The sequence below is a fragment of the Oncorhynchus gorbuscha genome, linkage group LG05, assembly GCF_021184085.1.
Source record: "Oncorhynchus gorbuscha isolate QuinsamMale2020 ecotype Even-year linkage group LG05, OgorEven_v1.0, whole genome shotgun sequence".
NCBI classification, from domain to species: domain Eukaryota; kingdom Metazoa; phylum Chordata; class Actinopteri; order Salmoniformes; family Salmonidae; genus Oncorhynchus; species Oncorhynchus gorbuscha.
Genome location: NC_060177.1, coordinates 89919052 through 89944328, shown reverse-complemented (window position 1 = coordinate 89944328; position 25277 = coordinate 89919052). Strand labels below are relative to the sequence as shown.

Below are 25277 nucleotides of genomic sequence, written 5' to 3'. Positions count from 1 at the left end.
AGAGAAGAGGGAGGGGATAGATGGGGGAGAGAATCAGGAAGGAGAAATAGAGAAGATGGAGAATCAGGGGGAAGAGGGAATAGATGGGGGAGAGAATCAGGAAGGGAGAAATAGAGAAGAGGAGGGGATAGATGGGGGAGAGAATCAGGAAGGGAGAAATAGAGAAGAGGGGATAGATGGGGAGAGAATCAAGAAGGAGAAATAGAGAAGGGGGGATAGATGGGGGAGAGAATCAGGAAGGGAGAAATAGAGAAGAGGGAGGGGATGGATAGGGGAGAGAATCAGGAAGGGAGAAAGAGAAGAGGGGAGGGGATAGATGGGGGAGAGAATCAGGAAGGGAGAAAGAGAAGAGGGAGGGGATAGATGGGGGAGAGAATCAGGAAGGGAGAAATAGAGAAGAGGGAGGGGATAGATGGGGGAGAGAATCAGGAAGGGAGAAATAGAGAAGAGGGAGGGGATGGATAGGGGAGAGAATCAGGAAGGGAGAAATAGGGAAGAGGGAGGGGATAGATGGGGGAGAGAATCAGGAAGGGAGAAATAGGGAAGAGGAGGGGATAGATGGGGGAGAGAATCAGGAAGGGAGAAATAGGGAAGAGGGAGTGGATAGATGGGGGAGAAAATCGGGAAGGGAGAAATAGAGAAGAGGGAGGGGATAGATGGGGGAGAAAATCGGGAAGGGAGAAATAGAAGTTAAGGGAGAGGGGAAAGAGAATCAGGAAAGGAGAGAGAGAAACTCCATTAAATTAATCAAAACAGGAACATTTTACATTTGGCTAGAAATTCTAAAGTAAATTATCTTAATTAACAAAGAATGTCCTCCTGTGTGCTACCCATATCCACCCACTAGAATCCCCATACTTTAAATAAGACAGCTCCTCCATCCTGGAGGGGGAAATCAACCATTACCAGACCCAGGGACATTTACTTGTCTGTGGCGACCTAAATGCCAGAACCGGACAAGAACCTGACACCCTCAGCACACAGGGGGACAAACACCTACCTGGAGGTGACAGCATTCCCTCCCCCATATGCCCCCCTAGGCACAACTATGACAACATAACCAACAAAAACAGGTCAAAACTCCTGCAGCTCTGTCGCACGCTGGGTATGTACATAGACAATGGTAGGCTTCGAGGGGACTCCTATGATAGGTAAACCTAGAGCTCATCTCTTGGCAGTAGTGCTGTAGACTACATTATCACTGATCTCAACCCAGAGTCTCTCAGAGCGTTCACAGTCAGCCCACTGACAACCCTATCAGACCACAGCAAAATCACAGTCTACTTGAACAGAGCAATACTCAATACATACCAATTAGGATCTGGCAAAAAAAAACATTGAAATAGGTTGTAGAACCCATTGCCCTTTATGGTTGTGAGGTCTGGGGTCCGCTCACCAACCAAGAATTCACAAAATGGGACAAAAACCAAATTGAGACTCTGCATGCAGAATTCTGCAAAAAAAATCCTCAGTGTACAACGTAGAACACCAAATAATGCATGCAGAGCAGAATTAGGCCGATACCCACTAATTATCAAAATCCAGAAAAGAGCCATTCAATTCCACAACCACCTAAAAGTAAGCAATTCCCAAACCTTCCATAACAAAGCCGTCACCTACAGAGAGATGAACCTGGAGAAGAGTCCCCTAAGCAAGCTGGTCCTGGGGCTCTGTTCACAAACACAAACAGAGCCTCAAGGACAGCAACGCAATTAGACCCAAACCCAAAAAGATAATTACTTGACACATTGGAAATAATTCATTTTAAAAAACAGAGCAAACTAGAATTCTATTTGGCCCTAAACAGAGAGTACACAGTGGCAGAATACCTGACCACTGTGACTGACCATGACCATGGTAGAGACCATGACCATATTAGAGACACATATTTCCCTCACATTATACAGATTTATTTACCCTTGTGTACGTTAACCATTTGCACATCGTTTCAACACTGTATAGAGACATAATATGACATCTGTAATGTATTTATTCTCTTGGAACTTCTGTGAGTGTAATGTTTACTGTTCATTTTTATTGTTTATTTCACTTTTGTATATTATCTACTTCAATTGCTTTGGCAATGTTAACATGTGTTTCCCATGCCAATAAAGCCCCTTGAATTGAATTGAATTGAGAGAGAGAGAGGAAGAGGGGAGAGAGAATCAGGAAGGGAGAGAGAGAGAGAGAGAGAGAGAATGTAAGGGAGAGGGGAGAGATAATCAGGAAGGGAGAGAGAGAGAGAGCAGGTAAGGGAGAGGGGAGAGGGGAGAGAGAATCAGGAAGGGAGAGAGAGAGAAGGTAAGGGAGAGGGGAGAGAGAGAGGTTAAGGGAGAGAGAGAGAAGGTAAGGGAGAGGGGAGAGAGAATCAGGAAGGGAGAGAGAGAGAGAGAGAGAGAGAGAGAGAGAGAGCAGGTAAGGGAGAGGGGAGAGGGGAGAGAGAATCAGGAAGGGAGAGAGAGAGAGGTGTGGGAGGTAAAGGAAGAGTCAGAAAGACAAACTAACATCATTACCATCTTAACAGTGTGAGTAAGCAGAAACACGAGCATGTTTGGGGGGGGGGGTAAGGCCACATATCGTACCATATTTGGGGCTTCCTTTGGAGCTCACTATGGTGTAAATGATCTGGTCATCGCTGGCACCCTGATACTCTGTCCTCAGATACCTCTTCCCCAACTGTACCATGCCTCCTCTCTCACCCACGTGACGGGCACCGACAGAACACGAGGAGCCTGGGTAAGCTGTAAAAACACAAGATATGTAACAATTATTATTTATTTTCAATGGCAGATATTGTTTGAAAGTACTGTAACTCATATCAGTTGTTCAGCCTGAGGCCCAACCCAAGGGGGCGTCTGATTCATTATTCGTATCGGAGCAGGAAGTTGTCTCATCCTGCCAACCAACATGCACCGTCCTCATCTGCATTTTTCTCTTAATTGAGTTAATGACCCAGCACAGGTGTTCTCAGGCCAGCCATGTGAATCACAACAGCATAGCAGCAGTATAAAAAGCTCAGAGTCAGCTGTCAGCAGCAACAAAGAGAGACAGAGAGACAGACAGAGAGCTGCTGTTCTTCTGTGCAGCAACAGAGACACACAGAGAGCTGCTGTTCAGCTGTGCAGCAACAGAGACACACAGAGAGCAACGCTGACCAAAGAGAGAAGTCAGCTTGCATACCAAATGGCACCCTATTCCCTATACACTGAGTGTACTAAACAGAAAACAAAACTGATCCCTTATTTGATGGCACATGTTACATCCACTTCAAATCAGTAAAGGGGAGGAGACGGGGAGGAGACGGGGAGGAGACTGGGGAGGAGACGGGGAGGAGATGGGGAGGAGACTGGGAGGAGACGGTGAGGAGACGGGTTAAAGAAGGATTTTTAATCCTTGAGACAACTGAGACATGGATTGTGTATGTGTGGCATTCAGAGGGTGAATGGGGCAAGACAAAATATTTAAGTGCCTTTGAAAGTGGTATGGTAGTAGGTGCCAGGTGCACCGGTTTGAGTGTGTCAAGAACCACAATGCTGCTGGGTTTTCACACTCAACAGTTTCCAGTGTGTATCAAGAACTGTCCACCACCTAAAGAACACCCAGCCAACTTGACACAACTGTTGGAAGCATTGGAGTCAACATGGGCCAGCATCCCTGTGGAATGCTTTCAACACCTTGTAGAGTCAACATGGGCCAGCATCCCTGTGGAACGCTTTCAACACCTTGTAGAGTCAACTTAGGCCAGCATCCCTGTGAACGCTTTCAACACCTTGTAGAGTCAACTTAGGCCAGCATCCCTGTGGAATGCTTTCAACACCTTGTAGAGTCAACTTAGGCCAGCATCCCTGTGGAATGCTTTCAACACCTTGTAGAGTCAACTTAGGCCAGCATCCCTGTGGAATGCTTTCAACACCTTGTAGAGTCAACTTAGGCCAGCATCCCTGTGGAATGCTTTCAACACCTTGTAGAGTCAACATGGGCCAGCATCACTGTGGAATGCTTTCAACACCTTGTAGAGTCAACTTAGGCCAGCATCCCTGTGGAATGCTTTCAACACCTTGTAGAGTCAACTTAGGCCAGCATCCCTGTGGAATGCTTTCAACACCTTGTAGAGTCAACATGGGCCAGCATCACTGTGGAATGCTTTCAACACCTTGTAGAGTCAACATGGGCCAGCATCCCTGTGGAATGCTTTCAACACCTTGTAGAGTCAACATGGGCCAGCATCACTGTGGAATGCTTTCAACACCTTGTAGAGTCAACATGGGCCAGCATCCCTGTGGAATGCTTTCAACACCTTGTAGAGTCAACATGGGCCAGCATCACTGTGGAAGGCTTTCAACACCTTGTAGAGTCAACATGGGCCAGCATCCCTGTGGAATGCTTTCAACACCTTGTAGAGTCAACTTAGGCCAGCATCCCTGTGGAATGCTTTCAACACCTTGTAGAGTCAACTTAGGCCAGCATCCCTGTGGAATGCTTTCAACACCTTGTAGAGTCAACATGGGCCAGCATCCCTGTGGAACGCTTTCAACACCTTGTAGAGTCAACTTAGGCCAGCATCCCTGTGGAATGCTTTCAACACCTTGTAGAGTCAACATGGGCCAGCATCCCTGTGGAACGCTTTCAACACCTTGTAGAGTCAACTTAGGCCAGCATCCCTGTGGAATGCTTTCAACACCTTGTAGAGTCAACATGGGCCAGCATCCCTGTGGAACGCTTTCAACACCTTGTAGAGTCAACTTAGGCCAGCATCCCTGTGGAACGCTTTCAACACCTTGTAGAGTCAACTTAGGCCAGCATCCCTGTGGAACGCTTTCAACACCTTGTAGAGTCAACTTAGGCCAGCATCCCTGTGGAACGCTTTCAACACCTTGTAGAGTCAACATGGGCCAGCATCCCTGTGGAACGCTTTCAACACCTTGTAGAGTCAACATGGGCCAGCATCCCTGTGGAATGCTTTCAACACCTTGTAGAGTCAACTTAGGCCAGCATCCCTGTGGAATGCTTTCAACACCTTGTAGAGTCAACATGGGCCAGCATCCCTGTGGAACGCTTTCAACACCTTGTAGAGTCAACATGGGCCAGCATCCCTGTGGAACGCTTTCAACACCTTGTAGAGTCAACATGGGCCAGCATCCCTGTGGAATGCTTTCAACACCTTGTAGAGTCAACATGGGCCAGCATCCCTGTGGAATGCTTTCAACACCTTGTAGAGTCAACATGGGCCAGCATCCCTGTGGAATGCTTTCAACACCTTGTAGAGTCAACATGGGCCAGCATCCCTGTGGAATGCTTTCAACACCTTGTAGAGTCCATGTCCCTGACAAATGGAGGCTGTTCTGAGGACAACTCAATATTAGGAAGGTTTTGCTAATGTTTTGTACACTCACTACTTTTGACCGGGGCCCACAGTCGAGGATAGGGTGCCATTTGGGATGAACCCAGAGTGCTTAGCCCTCTGAGGGGGAAAGTCATCCATCACCGTCTCATTAAAGACTAATTACTCTCCAGCTCTCTCCATGATCCGTCTCTCAGAGCTCCTTTGTACCCCGGCTAGGACAAGGCTTGACAAGGCTTGACAAGGCTTGCACCGATGCCGACTGGGTCGGGTGGGGAACAGTTGGAGAGAGAGCTTTTGATGATGGCAGTATTTCGCGTTTTGTAAAAAAAAAAAAAACCCTGAGAGAGATCAACCAACTGTATTCGGAGGCTGCTGCTGCGCGGGGAAGCATCTCAAACACGTCTACAGTGGTTCACTTGGTAACCTCTGCTTTGTCTACACAGATGTAAAAATAAAAAAAACATGGAGGACGCTTTCCTTACAGCTGTCAAGTTCGCATCAGCAGATGAAGGGAGCGAGGAGAAAAAGAGTGATTGAAAATACTTTTTTTTGTTTTGTTTAAATAAGTGCATTATAAATCTTCAACTTAAGTTAAGGAGGTTCTCTTAGCATTATATCTAGTGTCTATCTTCAGTCATATACCAGTACACTGCTTGACAGAGAGCAGCAGAATCAGGTGTTACAACCGGTGAATATGTGATGTATGTGAGGGAGGAAGGGATGGAAGGAGTGATATTGATTTACAGAGTGAAAAAAAATAAGAGAAGTAGAGAAGAGGGGGAGTAGGAGAGGAGGAAAGGTGTGTGTGTGTGTGTGTGTGTGTGTGTGTGTGTGTGTGTGTGTGTGTGTGTGTGTGTGTGTGTGTGTGTGTGTGTGTGTGTGTGTGTGTGTGTGTGTGTGTGTGTGTGTGTGTGTGTGTGTGTGTGTGTGTGTGTGTGTGTGTGTGTGTGTGTGTGTGTGTGTGTGTGTGTGTGTAGGTGAACATACTCCTATAGGCTAAGCTATATTTATTACTCCACTTTCCTAATATTAAGCACGTTACTTCTCTTTACAACAGGAGTACAGGTTACCTGGCTGACATGAAAATGAATCACTGGAAAATCGTCTTCATTTCGCTATTTTTAAGTGCATATATGACATGTATTTTACACACGGTCCACTGTAAATCAAAACTATTTTCACAGATACAGTACCAGTACCAGTGACAAGTTTGCACACACCTACTCATTCAAGGGTTTTTCTTTATTCTGAACTATATAATTACTTTTTATACCAAGAGTGTGCAAATCTGTCATCGAGAAAAGGGTGGCTACTTTGAAGAATCGCAAAATGTACAATATTTCTAAAATAAAATAAAAAATTTTTTTTAAATAAAATACATTTTTTGGGGGGTTACTACATGATTCCATATGTGTTATTTCATCATTACATACATAGGAGGTTAGTGAGTTAATGGTATACATAGGAGTTGAGTTAGTGGTATACATAGGAGGTGAGTTAGTGGTATACATAGGAGTTGAGTTAGTGGTATACATAGGAGTTGAGTTAGTGGTATACATAGGAGGTGAGTTAGTGGTATACATAGGAGGTGAGTTAGTGGTATACATAGGAGTTGAGTTAGTGGTATACATAGGAGGTGAGTTAGTGGTATACATAGGAGATGAGTGAGTTACTGGTATACATAGGAGATGAGTGAGTTACTGGTATACATAGGAGATTAGTGAGTTACTGGTATACATAGGAGGTGAGTTAGTGGTATACATAGGAGGTGAGTTAGTGGTATACATAGGAGGTGAGTGAGTTACTGGTATGCAAAGGAGGTGAGTTAGTGGTATGCATAGGAGATGAGTGAGTTACTGGTATACATAGGAGATGAGTGAGTTACTGGTATACATAGGAGGTGAGTTAGTGGTATACATCGAAGGTGAGTGAGTTACTGGTATACATAGGAGATGAGTGAGTTACTGGTATACATAGGAGGTGAGTTAGTGGTATGCATAGGAGGTGAGTTAGTGGTATACATAGGAGGTGAGTGAGTTACTGGTATACATAGGAGATGAGTGAGTTACTGGTATAGATAGGAGGTGAGTTAGTGGTATACATAGGAGGTGAGTTAGTTGTATACATAGGAGATGAGTGAGTTACTGGTATACATAGGAGGTGAGTTAGTTACTGGTATGCATAGGAGGTGAGTTAGTTACTGGTATGCATAGGAGGTGAGTTAGTTACTGGTATGCATAGGAGGTGAGTTAGTTAATGGTATACATAGGAGGTGAGTTAGTGGTATACATAGGAGGTGAGTTAGTGGTATACATAGGAGGTGAGTTAGTGGTATACATAGGAGGTGAGTTAGTGGTATACATAGGAGGTGAATTAGTTAATGGTATACATAGGAGGTGAGTTAGTGGTATACATAGGAGGTGAGTTAGTGGTATACATAGGAGGTGAGTTAGTTACTGGTATACATAGGAGGTGAGTGAGTTACTGGTATGCATAGGAGGTGAGTTAGTTACTGGTATGCATAGGAGGTGAGTTAGTTAATGGTATACATAGGAGGTGAGTTAGTGGTATACATAGGAGGTGAGTTAGTTACTGGTATGCATAGGAGGTGAGTTAGTTACTGGTATACATAGGAGGTGAGTGAGTTACTGGTATGCATAGGAGGTGAGGTAGTTAATGGTATACATAGGAGGTGAGTTAGTGGTATACATAGGAGGTGAGTTAGTGGTATACATAGGAGGTGAGTTAGTGGTATACATAGGAGGTGAGTTAGTGGTATACATAGGAGGTGTGTGAGTTACTGGTATACATAGGAGGTGAGTTAGTGGTATACATAGGAGGTGAGTGAGTTACTGGTATACATAGGAGATGAGTGAGTTACTGGTATACATAGGAGGTGAGTTAGTGGTATGCATAGGAGGTGAGTTAGTGGTATACATAGGAGGTGAGTGAGTTACTGGTATACATAGGAGATGAGTGAGTTACTGGTATACATAGGAGGTGAGTTAGTGGTATACATAGGAGGTGAGTTAGTTGTATACATAGGAGATGAGTGAGTTACTGGTATACATAGGAGGTGAGTGAGTTACTGGTATGCATAGGAGGTGAGTGAGTTACTGGTATGCATAGGAGGTGAGTTAGTTACTGGTATGAATAGGAGGTGAGTTAGTTAATGGTATACATAGGAGGTGAGTTAGTGGTATACATAGGAGGTGAGTTAGTGGTATACATAGGAGGTGAGTTAGTGGTATACATAGGAGGTGAGTTAGTTACTGGTATGCATAGGAGATGAGTTAGTTACTGGTATGCATAGGAGGTGAGTTAGTGGTATACATAGGAGGTGAGTTAGTGGTATACATAGGAGGTGAGTTAGTTACTGGTATACATAGGAGGTGAGTGAGTTACTGGTATGCATAGGAGGTGAGTTAGTTACTGGTATGCATAGGAGGTGAGTTAGTTAATGGTATACATAGGAGGTGAGTTAGTGGTATACATAGGAGGTGAGTTAGTTACTGGTATGCATAGGAGGTGAGTTAGTTACTGGTATACATAGGAGGTGAGTGAGTTACTGGTATGCATAGGAGGTGAGTTAGTTACTGGTATGCATAGGAGGTGAGGTAGTTAATGGTATACATAGGAGGTGAGTTAGTGGTATACATAGGAGGTGAGTTAGTGGTATACATAGGAGGTGAGTTAGTGGTATACATAGGAGGTGAGTTAGTGGTATACATAGGAGGTGAGTTAGTTAATGGTATACATAGGAGGTGAGTTAGTGGTATACATAGGAGGTGAGTTAGTGGTATACATAGGAGGTGAGTTAGTTACTGGTATGCATAGGAGGTGAGTTATTGGTATACATAAGAGGTGAGTTAGTTAGTGGTATACATAGGAGGTGAGTTAGTGGTATACATAGGAAGTGAGTTAGTGGTATACATAGGAGGTGAGTTAGTTACTGGTATGCATAGGAGGTGAGTTAGTGGTATACATAGGAGGTGAGTTAGTGGTATACATAGGAGGTGAGTTAGTGGTATACATAGGAGGTGAGTTAGTGGTATACATAGGAAGTGAGTTAGTGGTATACATAGGAGGTGAGTTAGTGGTATACATAGGAGGTGAGTTAGTGGTATACATAGGAGGTGAGTTAGTGGTATACATAGGAGGTGAGTTAGTGGTATACATAGGAGGTGAGTTAGTTACTGGTATGCATAGGAGGTGAGTTAGTTACTGGTATACATAGGAGGTGAGTTAGTGGTATACATAGGAGGTGAGTTAGTTAATGGTATACATAGGAGGTGAGTTAGTTAATGGTATGCATAGGAGGTGAGTTAGTTAATGGTATACATAGGAGGTGAGTTAGTTACTGGTATACATAGGAGGTGAGTTAGTTACTGGTATACATAGGAGGTGAGTTAGTTAATGGTATGCATAGGAGGTGAGTTAGTTACTGGTATACATAGGAGGTGAGTTAGTTACTGGTATACATAGGAGGTGAGTTAGTGGTATACATAGGAGGTGAGTTAGTTACTGGTATACATATGAGGTGAGTTAGTTAATGGTATACATAGGAGGTGAGTTAGTTACTGGTATACATATGAGGTGAGTTAGTTAATGGTATGCATAGGAGGTGAGTTAGTTACTGGTATACATAGGAGGTGAGTTAGTTACTGGTATACATAGGAGGTGAGTTAGTGGTATACATAGGAGGTGAGTTAGTTACTGGTATACATATGAGGTGAGTTAGTTAATGGTATACATAGGAGGTGAGTTAGTTACTGGTATGCATAGGAGGTGAGTTAGTTAATGGTATACATAGGAGGTGAGTTAGTTAATGGTATGCATAGGAGGTGAGTTAGTTAATGGTATACATAGGAGGTGAGTTAGTTACTGGTATACATAGGAGGTGAGTTAGTGGTATACATAGGAGGTGAGTTAGTTACTGGTATACATAGGAGGTGAGTTAGTTACTGGTATACATAGGAGGTGAGTTTGTTGTGTACATAGGAGGTGAGTTAGTTACGGGTATATATAGGAGGTGAGTTAGTTGTATACATAGGAGGTGAGTTAGTTGTATACATAGGAGGTGAGTTAGTTGTATACATAGGAGGTGAGTTTGTTGTGTACATAGGAGGTGAGTTAGTTACGGGTATATCAAATCAAATCAAATCAAATCAAATCAAATCAAATTTTATTTGTCACATACACATGGTTAGCAGATGTTAATGCGAGTGTAGCGAAATGCTTGTGCTTCTAGTTCCGACAATGCAGTGATAACCAACAAGTAATCTAACTAACAATTCCAAAAAACTACTGTCTTATACACAGTGTAAGGGGATAAGGAACATGTACATAAGGATATATGAATGAGTGATGGTACAGAGCAGCATACAGTAGATGGTATCGAGTACAGTATATACATATGAGATGAGTGTGTAGACAAAGTAAACAAAGTGGCATAGTTAAAGTGGCTAGTGATACATGTGTTACATAAGGATGCAGTCGATGTTGTAGAGTACAGTATATACATATGCATATGAGATGAATAATGTAGGGTAAGTAACATTATATAAGGTAGCATTGTTTAAAGTGGCTAGTGATATATTTACATCATTTCCATCAATTCCCATTATTAAAATGGCTGGAGTTGGGTCAGTGTCAATGACAGTGTGTTGGCAGCAGCCACTCAATGTTAGTGGTGGCTATTTAACAGTCTGATGGCCTTGAGATAGAAGCTGTTTTTCAGTCTCTCGGTCCCAGCTTTGATGCACCTGTACTGACCTCGCCTTCTGGATGATAGCGGGGTGAACAGGCAGTGGTTCGGGTGGTTGATGTCCTTGATGATCTTTATGGCCTTCCTGTAACAACGGGTGGTGTAGGTGTCCTGGAGGGCAGGTAGTTTGCCCCCGGTGATGCGTTGTGCAGTCCTCACTACCCTCTGGAGAGCCTTACAGTTGAGGGCGGAGCAGTTGCCGTACCAGGCGGTGATACAGCCCGCCAGGATGCTCTCGATTGTGCATCTGTAGAAGTTTGTGAGTGCTTTTGGTGACAAGCCGAATTTTTTTCAGCCTCCTGAGGTTGAATAGGCGCTGCTGCGCCTTCTTCACGACGCTGTCAGTGTGAGTGGACCAATTCAGTTTGTCTGTGATGTGTATGCCGAGGAACTTAAAACTAGCTACCCTCTCCACTACTGTTCCATCGATGTGGATAGGGGGGTGTTCCCTCTGCTGTTTCCTGAAGTCCACAATCATCTCCTTAGTTTTGTTGACGTTGAGTGTGAGGTTATTTTCCTGACACCACACTCCAAGGGCCCTCACCTCCTCCCTGTAGGCCGTCTCGTCGTTGTTGGTAATCAAGCCTACCACTGTTGTGTCGTCCGCAAACTTGATGATTGAGTTGGAGGCGTGCGTGGCCACGCAGTCGTGGGTGAACAGGGAGTACAGGAGAGGGCTCAGAACGCACCCTTGTGGGGCCCCGTGTTGAGGATCAGCGGGGAGGAGATGTTGCCTACCCTCACCACCTGGGGGCGGCCCGTCAGGAAGTCCAGTACCCAGTTGCACAGGGCGGGTCGAGACCCAGGGTCTCGAGCTTGATGACGAGCTTGGAGGGTACTATGGTGTTGAATGCCGAGCTGTAGTCGATGAACAGCATTCTCACATAGGTATTCCTCTTGTCCAGGTGGGTTAGGGCAGTGTGCAGTGTGGTTGAGATTGCATCGTCTGTGGACCTATTTGGGCGGTAAGCAAATTGGAGTGGGTCTAGGGTGTCAGGTAGGGTGGAGGTGATATGGTCCTTGACTAGTCTCTCAAAGCACTTCATGATGACGGAAGTGAGTGCTACGGGGCGGTAGTCGTTTAGCTCAGTTACCTTAGCTTTCTTGGGAACAGGAACAACGGTGGCCCTCTTGAAGCATGTGGGAACAGCAGACTGGTATAGGGATTGATTGAATATGTCCGTAAACACACCGGCCAGCTGGTCTGCGCATGCTCGGAGGGCGCGGCTGGGGATGCCGTCTGGGCCTGCAGCCTTGCGAGGGTTAACACGTTTAAATGTCTTACTCACCTCGGCTGCAGTGAAGGAGAGACTGCATGTTTCCGTTGCAGGCCGTGTCAGTGGCACTGTATTGTCCTCAAAGCGGGCAAAAAAGTAATTTAGTCTGCCTGGGAGCAAGACATCCTGGTCCGTGACTGGGCTGGATTTCATCTTGTAGTCCGTGATTGACTGTAGACCCTGCCACATGCCTCTTGTGTCTGAGCCATTGAATTGAGATTCCACTTTGTCTCTGTACTGACGCTTAGCTTGTTTGATAGCCTTACGGAGGGAATAGCTGCACTGTTTGTATTCAGTCATGTTGCCAGACACCTTGCCCTGATTAAAAGCAGTGGTTCGCGCTTTCAGTTTCACGCGAATGCTGCCATCAATCCACGGTTTCTGGTTAGGGAATGTTTTTATCGTTGCTATGGGAACGACATCTTCGACGCACGTTCTAATGAACTCGCACACCGAATCAGCGTATTCGTCAATATTCCCATCTGACGCAATACGAAACATGTCCCAGTCCACGTGATGGAAGCAGTCTTGGAGTGTAGAGTCAGCTTGTTCTGACCAGCGTTGGACAGACCTCAGCGTGGGAGCCTCTTGTTTTAATTTCTGTCTGTAGGCAGGGATCAGCAAAATGGAGTCGTGGTCAGCTTTTCCGAAAGGGGGCGGGGCAGGGCCTTATATGCGTCGCGGAAGTTAGAGTAACAATGATCCAAGGTTTTACCACCCCTGGTTGCGCAATCGATATGCTGATAAAATTTAGGGAGTCTTGTTTTCAGATTGGCTTTGTTAAAATCCCCAGCTACAATGAATGCAGCCTCCGGATAAATGTTTTCCAGTTTGCAAAGAGTTAAATAAAGTTCGTTCAGAGCCATCGATGTGTCTGCTTGGGGGGGATATATACGGCTGTGATTATAATCGAAGAGAATTCTCTTGAAGATAATGCGGTCTACATTTGATTGTGAGGAATTCTAAATCAGGTGAACAGAAGGATTTGAGTTCCTGTATGTTTTCTTCATCACACCATGTCCCGTTAGTCATGAGGCATACGCCCTCCACTCTTCTTACCAGAGAGATGTTTGTTTCTGTCGGCGCGATGCGTGGAGAAACCCGTTGGCTGCACCGCCCTGATAGCGTTTTCCCAGTAAGCCATGTCTCCGTAAAGCAGAGAACGTTGCAGTCTCTGATGTCCTCTGGAATGCCACCCTTGCTCGGATTTCATCAACCTTGTTGTCGAGAGACTGGACATTGGCAAGAAGAATACTGGGAAGTGGTGCGCGATGTGCCCTTTTCCGGAGTCTGACCAGAACACCGCCGCGTTTCCCTCTTTTTCGGAGTCGTTTCCTTGGGTCGCTGCATGCGATCCATTCCGTTGTCCTGTTTGTAAGGCAGAACACAGGATCCGCGTCGCGGAAAACATATTCTTGGTCGTACTGATGGTGAGTTGACGCTGATCTTATATTCAGTAGTTCTTCTCGACTGTATGTAATGAAACCTAAGATGACCTGGGGTACTAATGTAAGAAATAACACGTAAAAAAACAAAAAACTGCATAGTTTCCTAGGAACGCGAAGCGAGGCGGCCATCTCAGTCGGCGCCGGAAGTAGTGTCAGGAGGTGAGTGAGTTACTTGGGGAAGATCATTTTCACATTAAAAATGCACCTTTAGAATAAAGCATTATATCATATATTATCACATTTTGTGGTCACTTTTGACAACAGTGTTTTTCCCTCTAATTGATTGCATTTTTATCTCAACAATCGAGCTTATAACCTACTGCTAGCCTACTGTTATAGCATACTGCTAGCCTACTGTTATAGCATACTGCTAGCCTACTGCTATAGCCTACTGCTAGCCTACTGTTATAGCCTACTGCTAGCCTACTGTTATAGCATACTGCTAGCCTACTGTTATAGCATACTGCTAGCCTACTGCTAGCCTACTGCTATAGCCTACTGCTAGCCTACTGTTATAGCATACTTTTAGCCTACTGTTATAGCCTACTGTTATAGCATACTGCTAGCCTACTGCTATAGCCTACTGCTAGCCTACTGCTAGCCTACTGCTATAGCATAATGGTATAGCATACTGCTAGCCTACTGCTATAGCCTACTGCTAGCCTACTGCTATAGCATACTGCTAGCCTACTGCTATAGCCTACTGCTAGCCTACTGCTATAGTCTACTGCTAGCCTACTGATATAGCCTACTGCTAGCCTACTGATATAGCCTACTGCTATAGCCTACTGCTATAGCCTACTGCTAGCCTACTGCTAGCCTACTGCTAGCCTACTGTTATAGCATACTGCTAGCCTACTGTTATAACATACTGCTAGCCTACTGCTATACCCTACTGCTATAGCCTACTGCTACTCTCTGTTCATCATATATGCACAACCGGTTCCGGTTGGAGCGAGTGGTCGCATCTGCACGTCGCTCCAACGGGTAGTATAACTTTTTCATTATATTTCATTATATCACAACGGTTTGATTTGTCTTATCTTAGCAATCTTAGCAATTTCTTCTCAGCTAGCTACATAGCCGTCTTTGTATCAAAGATAATTGCGTAATTATCGTATTTCGCCGTCCTAACGTAGTCTTCACTAGCCAGCTAGCTAACGTCCACTGATTAGCTGCACTGAGAAACTTTTACACTCAACTGAACGACTTGATTAGTTTAGTGTTAGCTACCTACATAGCTGTCTTTGCTGTCTTCGTATCATCGTATCATCGTATCCAAGATAATTGTGTTGTTTAGGTTTAGAGTGTGTAGTCTTAGAGTGATTATCTTAATTTACCGAGGTTAGCTAGCCAGCTATTTGTCGTCCTTAACGTAGGTGACTCTGCTAGCTAGCCAACAGCTAGCCAACGCTAGCCAACGTCTTCTGTATAGAACTCAACTACCCGGTCGCATTCACAGGTTGTATCACATTTTCACTTCATTTCATTACAGTACAACGGTTTGATTTGTTTGATCGTAGCTAGCTACTTAGCTAGCTACATAGCCGTCTTTGTATCAAAGATAATTGTGTAGTCTAGAGCGATTTTCTAGGTTCGCTAGCCATCTATTGTCGTTCTTTTAACGCAACGTAACGTAAACAACACTGCTAGCTAGCCTGCTAGCCCCGAATAGCAACACTGCAGAAACTATTACACTCAACGGAATGACTTGATTAGTGTAGTGTCAACAACGCACCCACTGCCAGCTGGCCTACTTCAGCAGTACTGTATCATTTTAATCATTTTAGTCAATAAGATTCTTGCTACGTAGCTTAACTTTCTGAACATTCGAGACGTGTAGTCCACTTGTCATTCCAATCTCCTTTGCATTAGCGTAGCCTCTTCTGTAGCCTGTCAACTATGTGTCTGTTTATCCCTGTTCTCTCCTCTCTGCACAGACCATACAAACGCTCCTCACCGCGTGGCCGCTGCCACCCTACTCTGGTGGTCCCAGCGCGCACGACCCACGTGGAGTTCCAGGTCTCCGGTAGCCTCTGGAACTGCCAATCTGCGGTCAACAAGGCAGAGTTCATCTCAGCCTATGCCTCCCTCCAGTCCCTCGACTTCTTGGCACTGACGGAAACATGGATCACCACAGACAACACTGCTACTCCTACTGCTCTCTCTTCGTCCGCCCACGTGTTCTCGCACACCCCGAGAGCATCTGGTCAGCGGGGTGGTGGCACCGGGATCCTCATCTCTCCCAAGTGGTCATTCTCTCTTTCTCCCCTTACCCATCTGTCTATCGCCTCCTTTGAATTCCATGCTGTCACAGTTACTAGCCCTTTCAAGCTTAACATCCTTATCATTTATCGCCCTCCAGGTTCCCTCGGAGAGTTCATCAATGAGCTTGATGCCTTGATAAGCTCCTTTCCTGAGGACGGCTCACCTCTCACAGTTCTGGGCGACTTTAACCTCCCCCACGTCTACCTTTGACTCTTTCCTCTCTGCCTCCTTCTTTCCACTCCTCTCCTCTTTTGACCTCACCCTCTCACCTTCCCCCTACTCACAAGGCAGGCAATACGCTCGACCTCATCTTTACTAGATGCTGTTCTTCCACTAACCTCACTGCAACTCCCCTCCAAGTCTCCGACCACTGCCTTGTATCCTTTTCCCTCTCGCTCTCATCCAACACCTCCCACACTGCCCCTACTCGGATGGTATCGCGCCGTCCCAACCTTCGCTCTCTCTCCCCCGCTACTCTCTCCTCTTCCATCCTATCATCTCTTCCCTCCGCTCAAACCTTCTCCCACCTATCTCCTGATTCTGCCTCCTCAACCCTCCTCTCCTCCCTCTCTGCATCCCTTGACTCTCTATGTCCCCTATCCTCCAGGCCGGCTCGGTCCTCCCCTCCCGCTCCGTGGCTCGATGACTCATTGCGAGCTCACAGAACAGGGCTCCGGGCAGCCGAGCGGAAATGGAGGAAAACTCGCCTCCCTGCGGACCTGGCATCCTTTCACTCCCTCCTCTCTACATTTTCCTCCTCTGTCTCTGCTGCTAAAGCCACTTTCTACCACGCTAAATTCCAAGCATCTGCCTCTAACCCTAGGAAGCTCTTTGCCCCCTTCTCCTCCTCCTGAATCCTCCGCCCCCTCCCCCCCCCCTCCTCCCTCTCTGCAGATGACTTCGTCAACCATTTTGAAAAGAAGGTCGACGACATCCGATCCTCGTTTGCTAAGTCAAACGACACCGCTGGTTCTGCTCACACTGCCCTACCCTGTGCTCTGACCTCTTTCTCCCTCTCTCTCCAGATGAAATCTCGCGTCTTGTGACGGCCGGCCGCCCAACAACCTGCCCGCTTGACCCTATCCCCTCCTCTCTTCTCCAGACCATTTCCGGAGACCTTCTCCCTTACCTCACCTCGCTCATCAACTCATCCCTGACCGTTGGCTACGTCCCTTCCGTCTTCAAGAGAGCGAGAGTTGCACCCTTCTGAAAAAACCTACACTCGATCCCTCCGATGTCAACAATTACAGACCAGTATCCCTTCTTTCTTTTCTCTCCAAAACTCTTGAACGTGCCGTCCTTGGCCAGCTCTCCCGCTATCTCTCTCTGAATGACCTTCTTGATCCAAATCAGTCAGGTTTCAAGACTAGTCATTCAACTGAGACTGCTCTCCTCTGTATCACGGAGCGCTCCGCACTGCTAAAGCTAACTCTCTCTCCTCTGCTCTCATCCTTCTAGATCTATCGGCTGCCTTCGATACTGTGAACCATCAGATCCTCCTCTCCACCCTCTCCGAGTTGGGCATCTCCGGCGCGGCCCACGCTTGATTGCGTCCTACCTGACAGGTCGCTCCTACCAGGTGGCGTGGCGAGAATCTGTCTCCTCACCACGCGCTCTCACCACTGGTGTCCCCCAGGGCTCTGTTCTTGGCCCTCTCCTATTCTCGCTATACACCAAGTCACTTGGCTCTGTCATAACCTCACATGGTCTCTCTTATCATTGCTATGCAGACGACACACAATTAATCTTCTCCTTTCCCCCTTCTGATGACCAGGTGGCGAATCGCATCTCTGCATGTCTGGCAGACATATCAGTGTGGATGACGGATCACCACCTCAAGCTGAACCTCGGCAAGACGGAGCTGCTCTTCCTCCCGGGGAAGGACTGCCCGTTCCATGATCTCGCCATCACGGTCGACAACTCCATTGTGTCCTCCTCCCAGAGCGCCAAGAACCTTGGCGTGATCCTGGACAACACCCTGTCGTTCTCAACTAACATCAAGGCGGTGGTCCGTTCCTGTAGGTTCATGCTCTACAACATCCGCAGAGTACGACCCTGCCTCACACAGGAAGCGGCGCAGGTCCTAATCCAGGCACTTGTCATCTCCCGTCTGGATTACTGCAACTCGCTGTTGGCTGGGCTCCCCTGCCTGTGCCATTAAACCCCTTCAACTCATCCAGAACGCCGCAGCCCGTCTGGTGTTCAACCTTCCCAAGTTCTCTCACGTCACCCCGCTCCTCCGTTCTCCACTGGCTTCCAGTTGAAGCTCGCATCCGCTACAAGACCATGGTGCTTGCCTACGGAGCTGTGAGGGGAACGGCACCTCAGTACCTCCAGGCTCTGATCAGGCCCTACACCCAAACAAGGGCACTGCGTTCATCCACCTCTGGCCTGCTCGCCTCCCTACCACTGAGGAAGTACAGCTCCCGCTCAGCCCAGTCAAAACTGTTCGCTGCCCTGGCCCCCCAATGGTGGAACAAACTCCCTCACGACGCCAGGACAGCGGAGTCAATCACCACCTTCCGGAGACACCTGAAACCCCACCTCTTTAAGGAATACCTAGGATAGGTTAAGTAATCCCTCTCACCCCACCCCCCTAAGTTTTAGATGCACTATTGTTAAGTGACTGTCCCACTGGATGTCATAAGGTGAATGCACCAATTTGTAAGTCGCTCTGGATAAGAGCGTCTGCTAAATGACTTAAATGTAAATGTAAATGCTATACCCTACTTCTATACCCTACTGTTATAGCCTACTGCTATAGCATACTGCTAGCCTACTGTTATAGCATACTGCTAGCCTACTGCTATACCCTACTGATATAGCCTACTACTATAGCCTACTGCTAGCCTACTGCTATGCCATACTGCTAGCCTACTGCTATAGCCTACTGCTATACCCTACTGATATAGCCTACTACTATAGCCTACTGCTAGCCTACTGCTATGCCATACTGCTAGCCTACTGCTATAGCCTACTGCTATAGCCTACTACTATAGCCTACTGCTAGCCTTCTGCTATAGCATATTGCTAGCCTACTGTTATAGCATACTGCTAGCCTACTGCTATACCCTACTGATATAGCCTACTGCTATAGCCTACTGCTATAGCCTACTGCTATAGCATACTGCTAGCCTACTGCTATAGCCTACTGATATAGCCTACTGCTATAGCCTATTGCTATAGCCTATTGCTATAGCCTATTGCTATATTCTACTGCTAGCCTACTGCTATAGCCTACTGCTGCACTTATAATGTGAAGAAACAGCCCAATAGTTGATCGACATTTTAACCTAAACCTTCTCATCTGTTGTACCAGCTTCATTGATTTTAAAAGTGTTTTTGATGTGAGTTGTTGGGTTCATTTGGGATTTATCACATCCCACAACTGCCCCAGATTACGTATGGAATATTTAGAGATGGTTTGGGGACGCCTTACTGCCTAAGGACCTGGACAAGTCGCCTTAATAGAACGCAACCATGAACCAGGATTGGCTTAGTCAAAGTCCAGACCTAATCCTAATTGGGATGTTGTGGCAGGACGTGAAATGAGCAGATCAGGCTTGAAAACCCATAAATGTTGCTTGGGTCCAGCAGTTCTGCATGGAAGAGTTACTGGTATACAGTCTCTCCACAGCAACGTGAGAGACTGATCAACAACTACAGGAAGGCAACTACTTTTTCACACGGGGGCATTGGGTTTACATAACTTTGTTTATGAAATAAAGTGTTTGCATTCACTCGCGTGAAACAGCATTTAACATGATATGATCTGACAGTCATGCAAAAAACATACAATCTCTCTCTCTCTCTCTCTCTCTCTCTCTCTCTCTCTCTCTCTCTCTCTCTCTCTCTCTCTCTCTCTCTCTCTCTCTCTCTCTCTCTCTCTCTCTCTCTTCTCTCTTTCTTTCTTTCTTTCTTTCTCTCTCTCTCTCTCTCTCTCTCTCTCTCTCCCTCTCTCCCTCCCTCCCCCTCCCTCCCTCCCTCCCTCCCTCCCCCTCCTACCTTCTGAGTAATGCTGATCTGCATTAGAATGTTCTGGTAGCTGTTTCCATCGTTGACCTGTAGCAGCATCCTGTCCCGTTGCCCTGGCGACCCATCATGGACATACTGCACCTGTTCCCGTGACAACTCCTCCATCTTGAACTGGCTCAGCGCCAGGTCGCCATTGAGACGGGTCAGGCGGCCATGTTGGGGCGGGTCCAGAACCATGACCAGGACATCCTGCGAGGAAGAGGCACACACAAGGGGATGTTTAGACACACACACACACACACACACACACACACACACACACACACACACACACACACACACACACACACACACACACACACACACACACACACACACACACACACACACACACACACACACACACACACACACACACACACACACACACAGACAGACAGACATGCATACACACACACAGACAGACAGACACACATACCTGAGGGTTGTCTGGGTCGTCGATCTGAAGCACGGCCTTGGAGATGATCGCCGTCTCCCCTCCGTCCACCAGCACAGGATTGTTGGTAAGAATCTGTGGGGGCTGTGTGACAGGTGAGGGAAGCAGAGTTACAATTCACTGATTTAGGCCTTTTACAAAGCGTTGCTCATTGTTCTTTTAGATAACAAAGAAATTGTCCCTAAACACAGGAATGAAAACATTTCTGGACTTGATAGTTGAAATGGGAGAGGGGCTGCACAAAACATTTAACCAGAATTAGGTGGAGAAGAGGTGAACTCTGTGTTAAGGGATTTTTTTTATCGATAATGACTAATTATGTATACATTTCAATCAGGACTGACTAATCAGAATACTATTATGTTACTGTGTAGATGTATGAATTTTCTTTTAACCCTAGTACTGAATTGACAGTGTTTCATTTTAATTGGGTATTAAATCAAATCAAATCAAATTGTATTTCTCACATACACATGGTTAGCAGATGTTAATGCGAGCGTAGCGAAATGCTTGTGCTTCTATTTCCGACAATGCAGTGATAACCAACAAGTAATCTAACTAACAATTTAAAAAAACAAAAAACTGCATAGTTTCCTAGGAACGCGAAGCGAAGCGGCCATCTCTGTCGGCGCCGGATAACTCCTCTGAACATAGAGGAATATAATTCCTGTAGCACTCTGTCTCTGTCGTACTCAACTGTAAAACTGAATTAGATAAGGAACGGCAGAACATCACCAGCAACAGAACTGGCCCCGATTCTAAAACAAGGGCCAACATTTCGACACTATATTGGAGATGGTGAAACCGTAGGGATGGCAGAACCATCTCAGAGAGGCCCCTACCGTTACGAGAACACATTCTTCTGATCACTTTCTGTCTGACATTCAAAGAAAAGGCTACCTGAGCTGTTACACGATGGAAACAGTGTTGAAGTTGACGTACAACGGGTTTAAGTGGTGATCTCTCTCGCTCTCATTTAGCGAGCGAGTGTCAGAGCGGAAGACCGCCTACTCGGAGGGAAACGTTTCTCACTGTGCTGTATCTCTGTGTTATAGGTACAGTCAGGCACATCTCACAATAAGGCGCCAACTCCAACAGCAGTCACTCATTTAAATTGGCCTCTGCCAAACTGCCGAACATTTATCAGGAGTGAATTAATCCCATTTCCAGACTGATGGATAAACGTGGCCTTCGTTAGCCGATACGGAAAGACAGGGAGAAAACTCACGACGCATTGGCTTAATCGTGCAACCAATCATCTCCCACAGACAGATACTTTACTCAGTCAGGTCACTCCCACTGGGGCCAAATTTAAATTCATAATGTATCAGCCTTTAATGCGCTGTGTGTAATAGCCTGATACACAGCGGTGTAACTTACTTAAGTAAAAATACTTTAAAGTACTACTTAAGTAGTTTTTTGGGGTGTATCTGTACTTTACGTTATTATTTATATTTTGGACAACTTTTACATGGAAAGTTTTAAGTTCCTGGGCGTACACAACATACAGACAAACTGAAAGGGTGGTGAAGAAGGCGCAACAGCGCAACCTCAGGAGGCTGAAAAAATGTGGCTTGTCACCTAAAACCCTGACAAACTTTTACAGATGCACAATTGAGAGCATACTGTCGGGCCGTATCACCGCCTGGTACGGCAACTGCTCCGCCCTCAACCGCAAGGCTCTCCAGAGGGTAGTGAGGTCTACACAGCACATCACCGGGGGCAGACTACCTGCCCTCCATGACACCTACAGCACCCGATGTCACAGGAAGGCCAAATTGTTAGATTACCTGTTAGATATTACTGCACTGTCGGCTAACCATGTGTATGTGACCAATACAATTTTTGATTTGATTAGATTTTTTAATTAAGGAATTTTAAATGATTTATACTTTTACTTTTGATACATAAGTATACTTTAAACTGAATACTTTTAGACTTTTACTCAAGTAGTATTTTACTGTGTGACTTCCACTTTTATCTATACTTGAGTAACTTTCTTCCATTAAGGTATCTATACTTTTACTCAAGTAGTATTTTACTGTGTGACTTCCACTTTTACTTGAGTAACTTTCTATTGCTGCAGTATCTGTTATACTTTACTCAAGTAGTATTTTACTGTGTGATTTCCACTTTTCTTGAGTAACTATTAAGGTATCTTAAGGTATCTGTGTGACTTCCACTTTTTCTTGAGTAACTTTCAAGTAGTATTGACTTTTTCCACCACTGATGTTATATGCAGTCTGTAATAGCCTGGTACTTTTTAGCTGGTATACACTGTGTACTATAGCCTAATACTGTTTATAGCCTATATATACTGTGTATATAGCTGGTATACACTGTGTACTATAGCTCTGTGTAAGCCTGGTATATACTGTATATAGCCTTGTATACTGTGCCTGGTGTATACTGTGCACTATAGCCTGGTTTATACTGTACTATAGCCTAACTGTGTACTATAGCCTGGTGTATACTGTGTACTATAGCCTGGTGTATACTGTGTACTATAGCCTGGTGTATACTGTGTACTATAGCCTGGTGTATACTGTGTACTATAGCCTGGTGTATACCACTGATACTGTGTATATAGCCTGGTGTAGTACTGCCTGGTATATAGCTATAGCCTGGTGTATACTGTGTGCTATAGCCTGGTATATACTGTGTACTATAGCCTGGTGTATACTGTGTACTGTGTATACTGTACTATAGCCTGGTGTATATAGCTGTGTGTACTATAGCCTGGTGTATATACTGTGTACTATAGCCTGGTGTATACTGTGTACTATAGCCTGGTGTATACTGTGTACTATAGCCTGGTGTATACTGTGTACTATAGCCTGGTATATACTGCTATACTGTGTACTATATAGCCTGGTATATACTGTATACCTGTGTACTATAGCCTGGTGTATACTGTGTACTATAGCCTGGTATATACTATAGCCTGGTATATACTATAGCCTGGTGTATACTGTGTACTATAGCCTGGTGTATACTGTGTACTATAGCCTGGTGTATACTGTGTGCTATAGCCTGGTATGGCCTGGTATATACTGTGTACTATACTGTGTACTATAGCCTGGTGTATACTGTGTACTATAGCCTGGTGTATACTGTGTACTATAGCCTGGTGTATACTGTGTATACTAGCCTGTGTATACTGTGTGCTATAGCCTGGTATATACTGTGTACTATAGCCTGGTATATACTGTGTACTATAGCCTGGTATATACTGTGTGCTATAGCCTGGTGTATACTGTGTACTATAGCCTGGTGTATACTGTGTACTATAGCCTGGTGTACACTGTGTACTATAACCTGGTGTACACTGTGTACTATAGCCTGGTATACACTGTGTATTTTAATAGCCTGGTGTATAGCTATAGCCTATAGCCTGGTGTATACTGTGTACTATAGCCTGGTATATACTGTGTGCTATAGCCTGGTGTATACTGTGTACTATAGCCTGGTGTATACTGTGCTATAGCCTGGTATATACTGTGTACTATAGCCTGGTGTATACTGTACTATAGCCTATACTGTGTACTATAGCCTGGTATATACTGTGTACTATAGCCTGGTGTATACTGTGTACTATAGCCTGGTATATACTGTGTACTATAGCCTGGTGTATACTGTGTACTATAGCCTGGTATATACTGTGTACTATAGCCTGGTGTATACTATACTGTGTACTATAGCCTGGTGTATACTGTGTACTATAGCCTGGTATATACTGTGTACTATAGCCTGGTATATACTGTGTACTATAGCCTGGTGTATACTGTGTACTATAGCCTGGTGTATACTGTGTACTATATCCTGGTGTATACTGTGTACTATAGCCTGTATACTGTGTACTATAGCCTGGTGTATACTGTGTACTATAGCCTGGTGTATACTGTGTACTATAGCCTGGTATATACTGTGTACTATAGCCTGGTATATACTGTGTACTATAGCCTGGTGTATACTGTGTGTACTATAGCCTGGTATATACTGTGTACTATAGCCTGGTGTATACTGTGTACTATAGCCTGGTGTATACTGTGTACTATAGCCTGGTGTATACTGTGCACTATAGCCTGGTATACACTGTGTACTATAGCCTGGTATATACTGTGTACTATAGCCTGGTGTATACTGTGTACTATAGCCTGGTATACTGTGTGCTATAGCCTGGTATATACTGTGTACTATAGCCTGGTGTATACTGTACTATAGCCTGGTGTATACTATAGCCTGGTATACTGTGTACTATAGCCTGGTATATATACTGTATATAGCCTGGTGTATACTGTGTACTATATAGCCTGGTACTATACTGTGTGCTATAGCCTGGTGTATACTGTGTACTATAGCCTGGTGTATACTGTGTACTATAGCCTGGTGTATACTGTGTACTATAGCCTGGTGTATACTGTGCACTATAGCCTGGTATATACTGTGTACTATAGCCTGGTGTATACTGTGTACTATAGCCTGGTGTATACTGTGTACTATAGCCTGGTGTATACTGTGTGCTATAGCCTGGTGTATACTATAGCCTGGCATATACTGTGTACTATAGCCTGGTGTATACTGTGTACTATAGCCTGGTATATACTGTGTGCTATAGCCTGGTATATACTGTGTACTATAGCCTGGTGTATACTGTGTGCTATAGCCTGGTATATACTGTGTACTATAGCCTGGTATATAC

General features: G+C 45.3%; 1 protein-coding gene across 1 annotated transcript in view; it reads right to left on the bottom strand.

The window, feature by feature from the left end:
* LOC124036646 (extracellular matrix organizing protein FRAS1-like) overlaps positions 1-20669 on the bottom strand; it is a 142273-nt gene extending 121604 nt beyond the window's left edge. Inside the window, exons 1-2 of the mRNA XM_046351469.1 lie at positions 20558-20669; positions 20110-20328 (exon numbers count right to left, since the gene is read on the bottom strand). Of these exons, the coding sequence (XP_046207425.1) occupies positions 20110-20316 (207 nt within the window). The 5' untranslated portion in view covers positions 20317-20328; positions 20558-20669. The remainder of the gene's footprint in view (positions 1-20109; positions 20329-20557) is intronic.
* Between the last annotated feature and the right edge of the window lie 4608 nt (positions 20670-25277).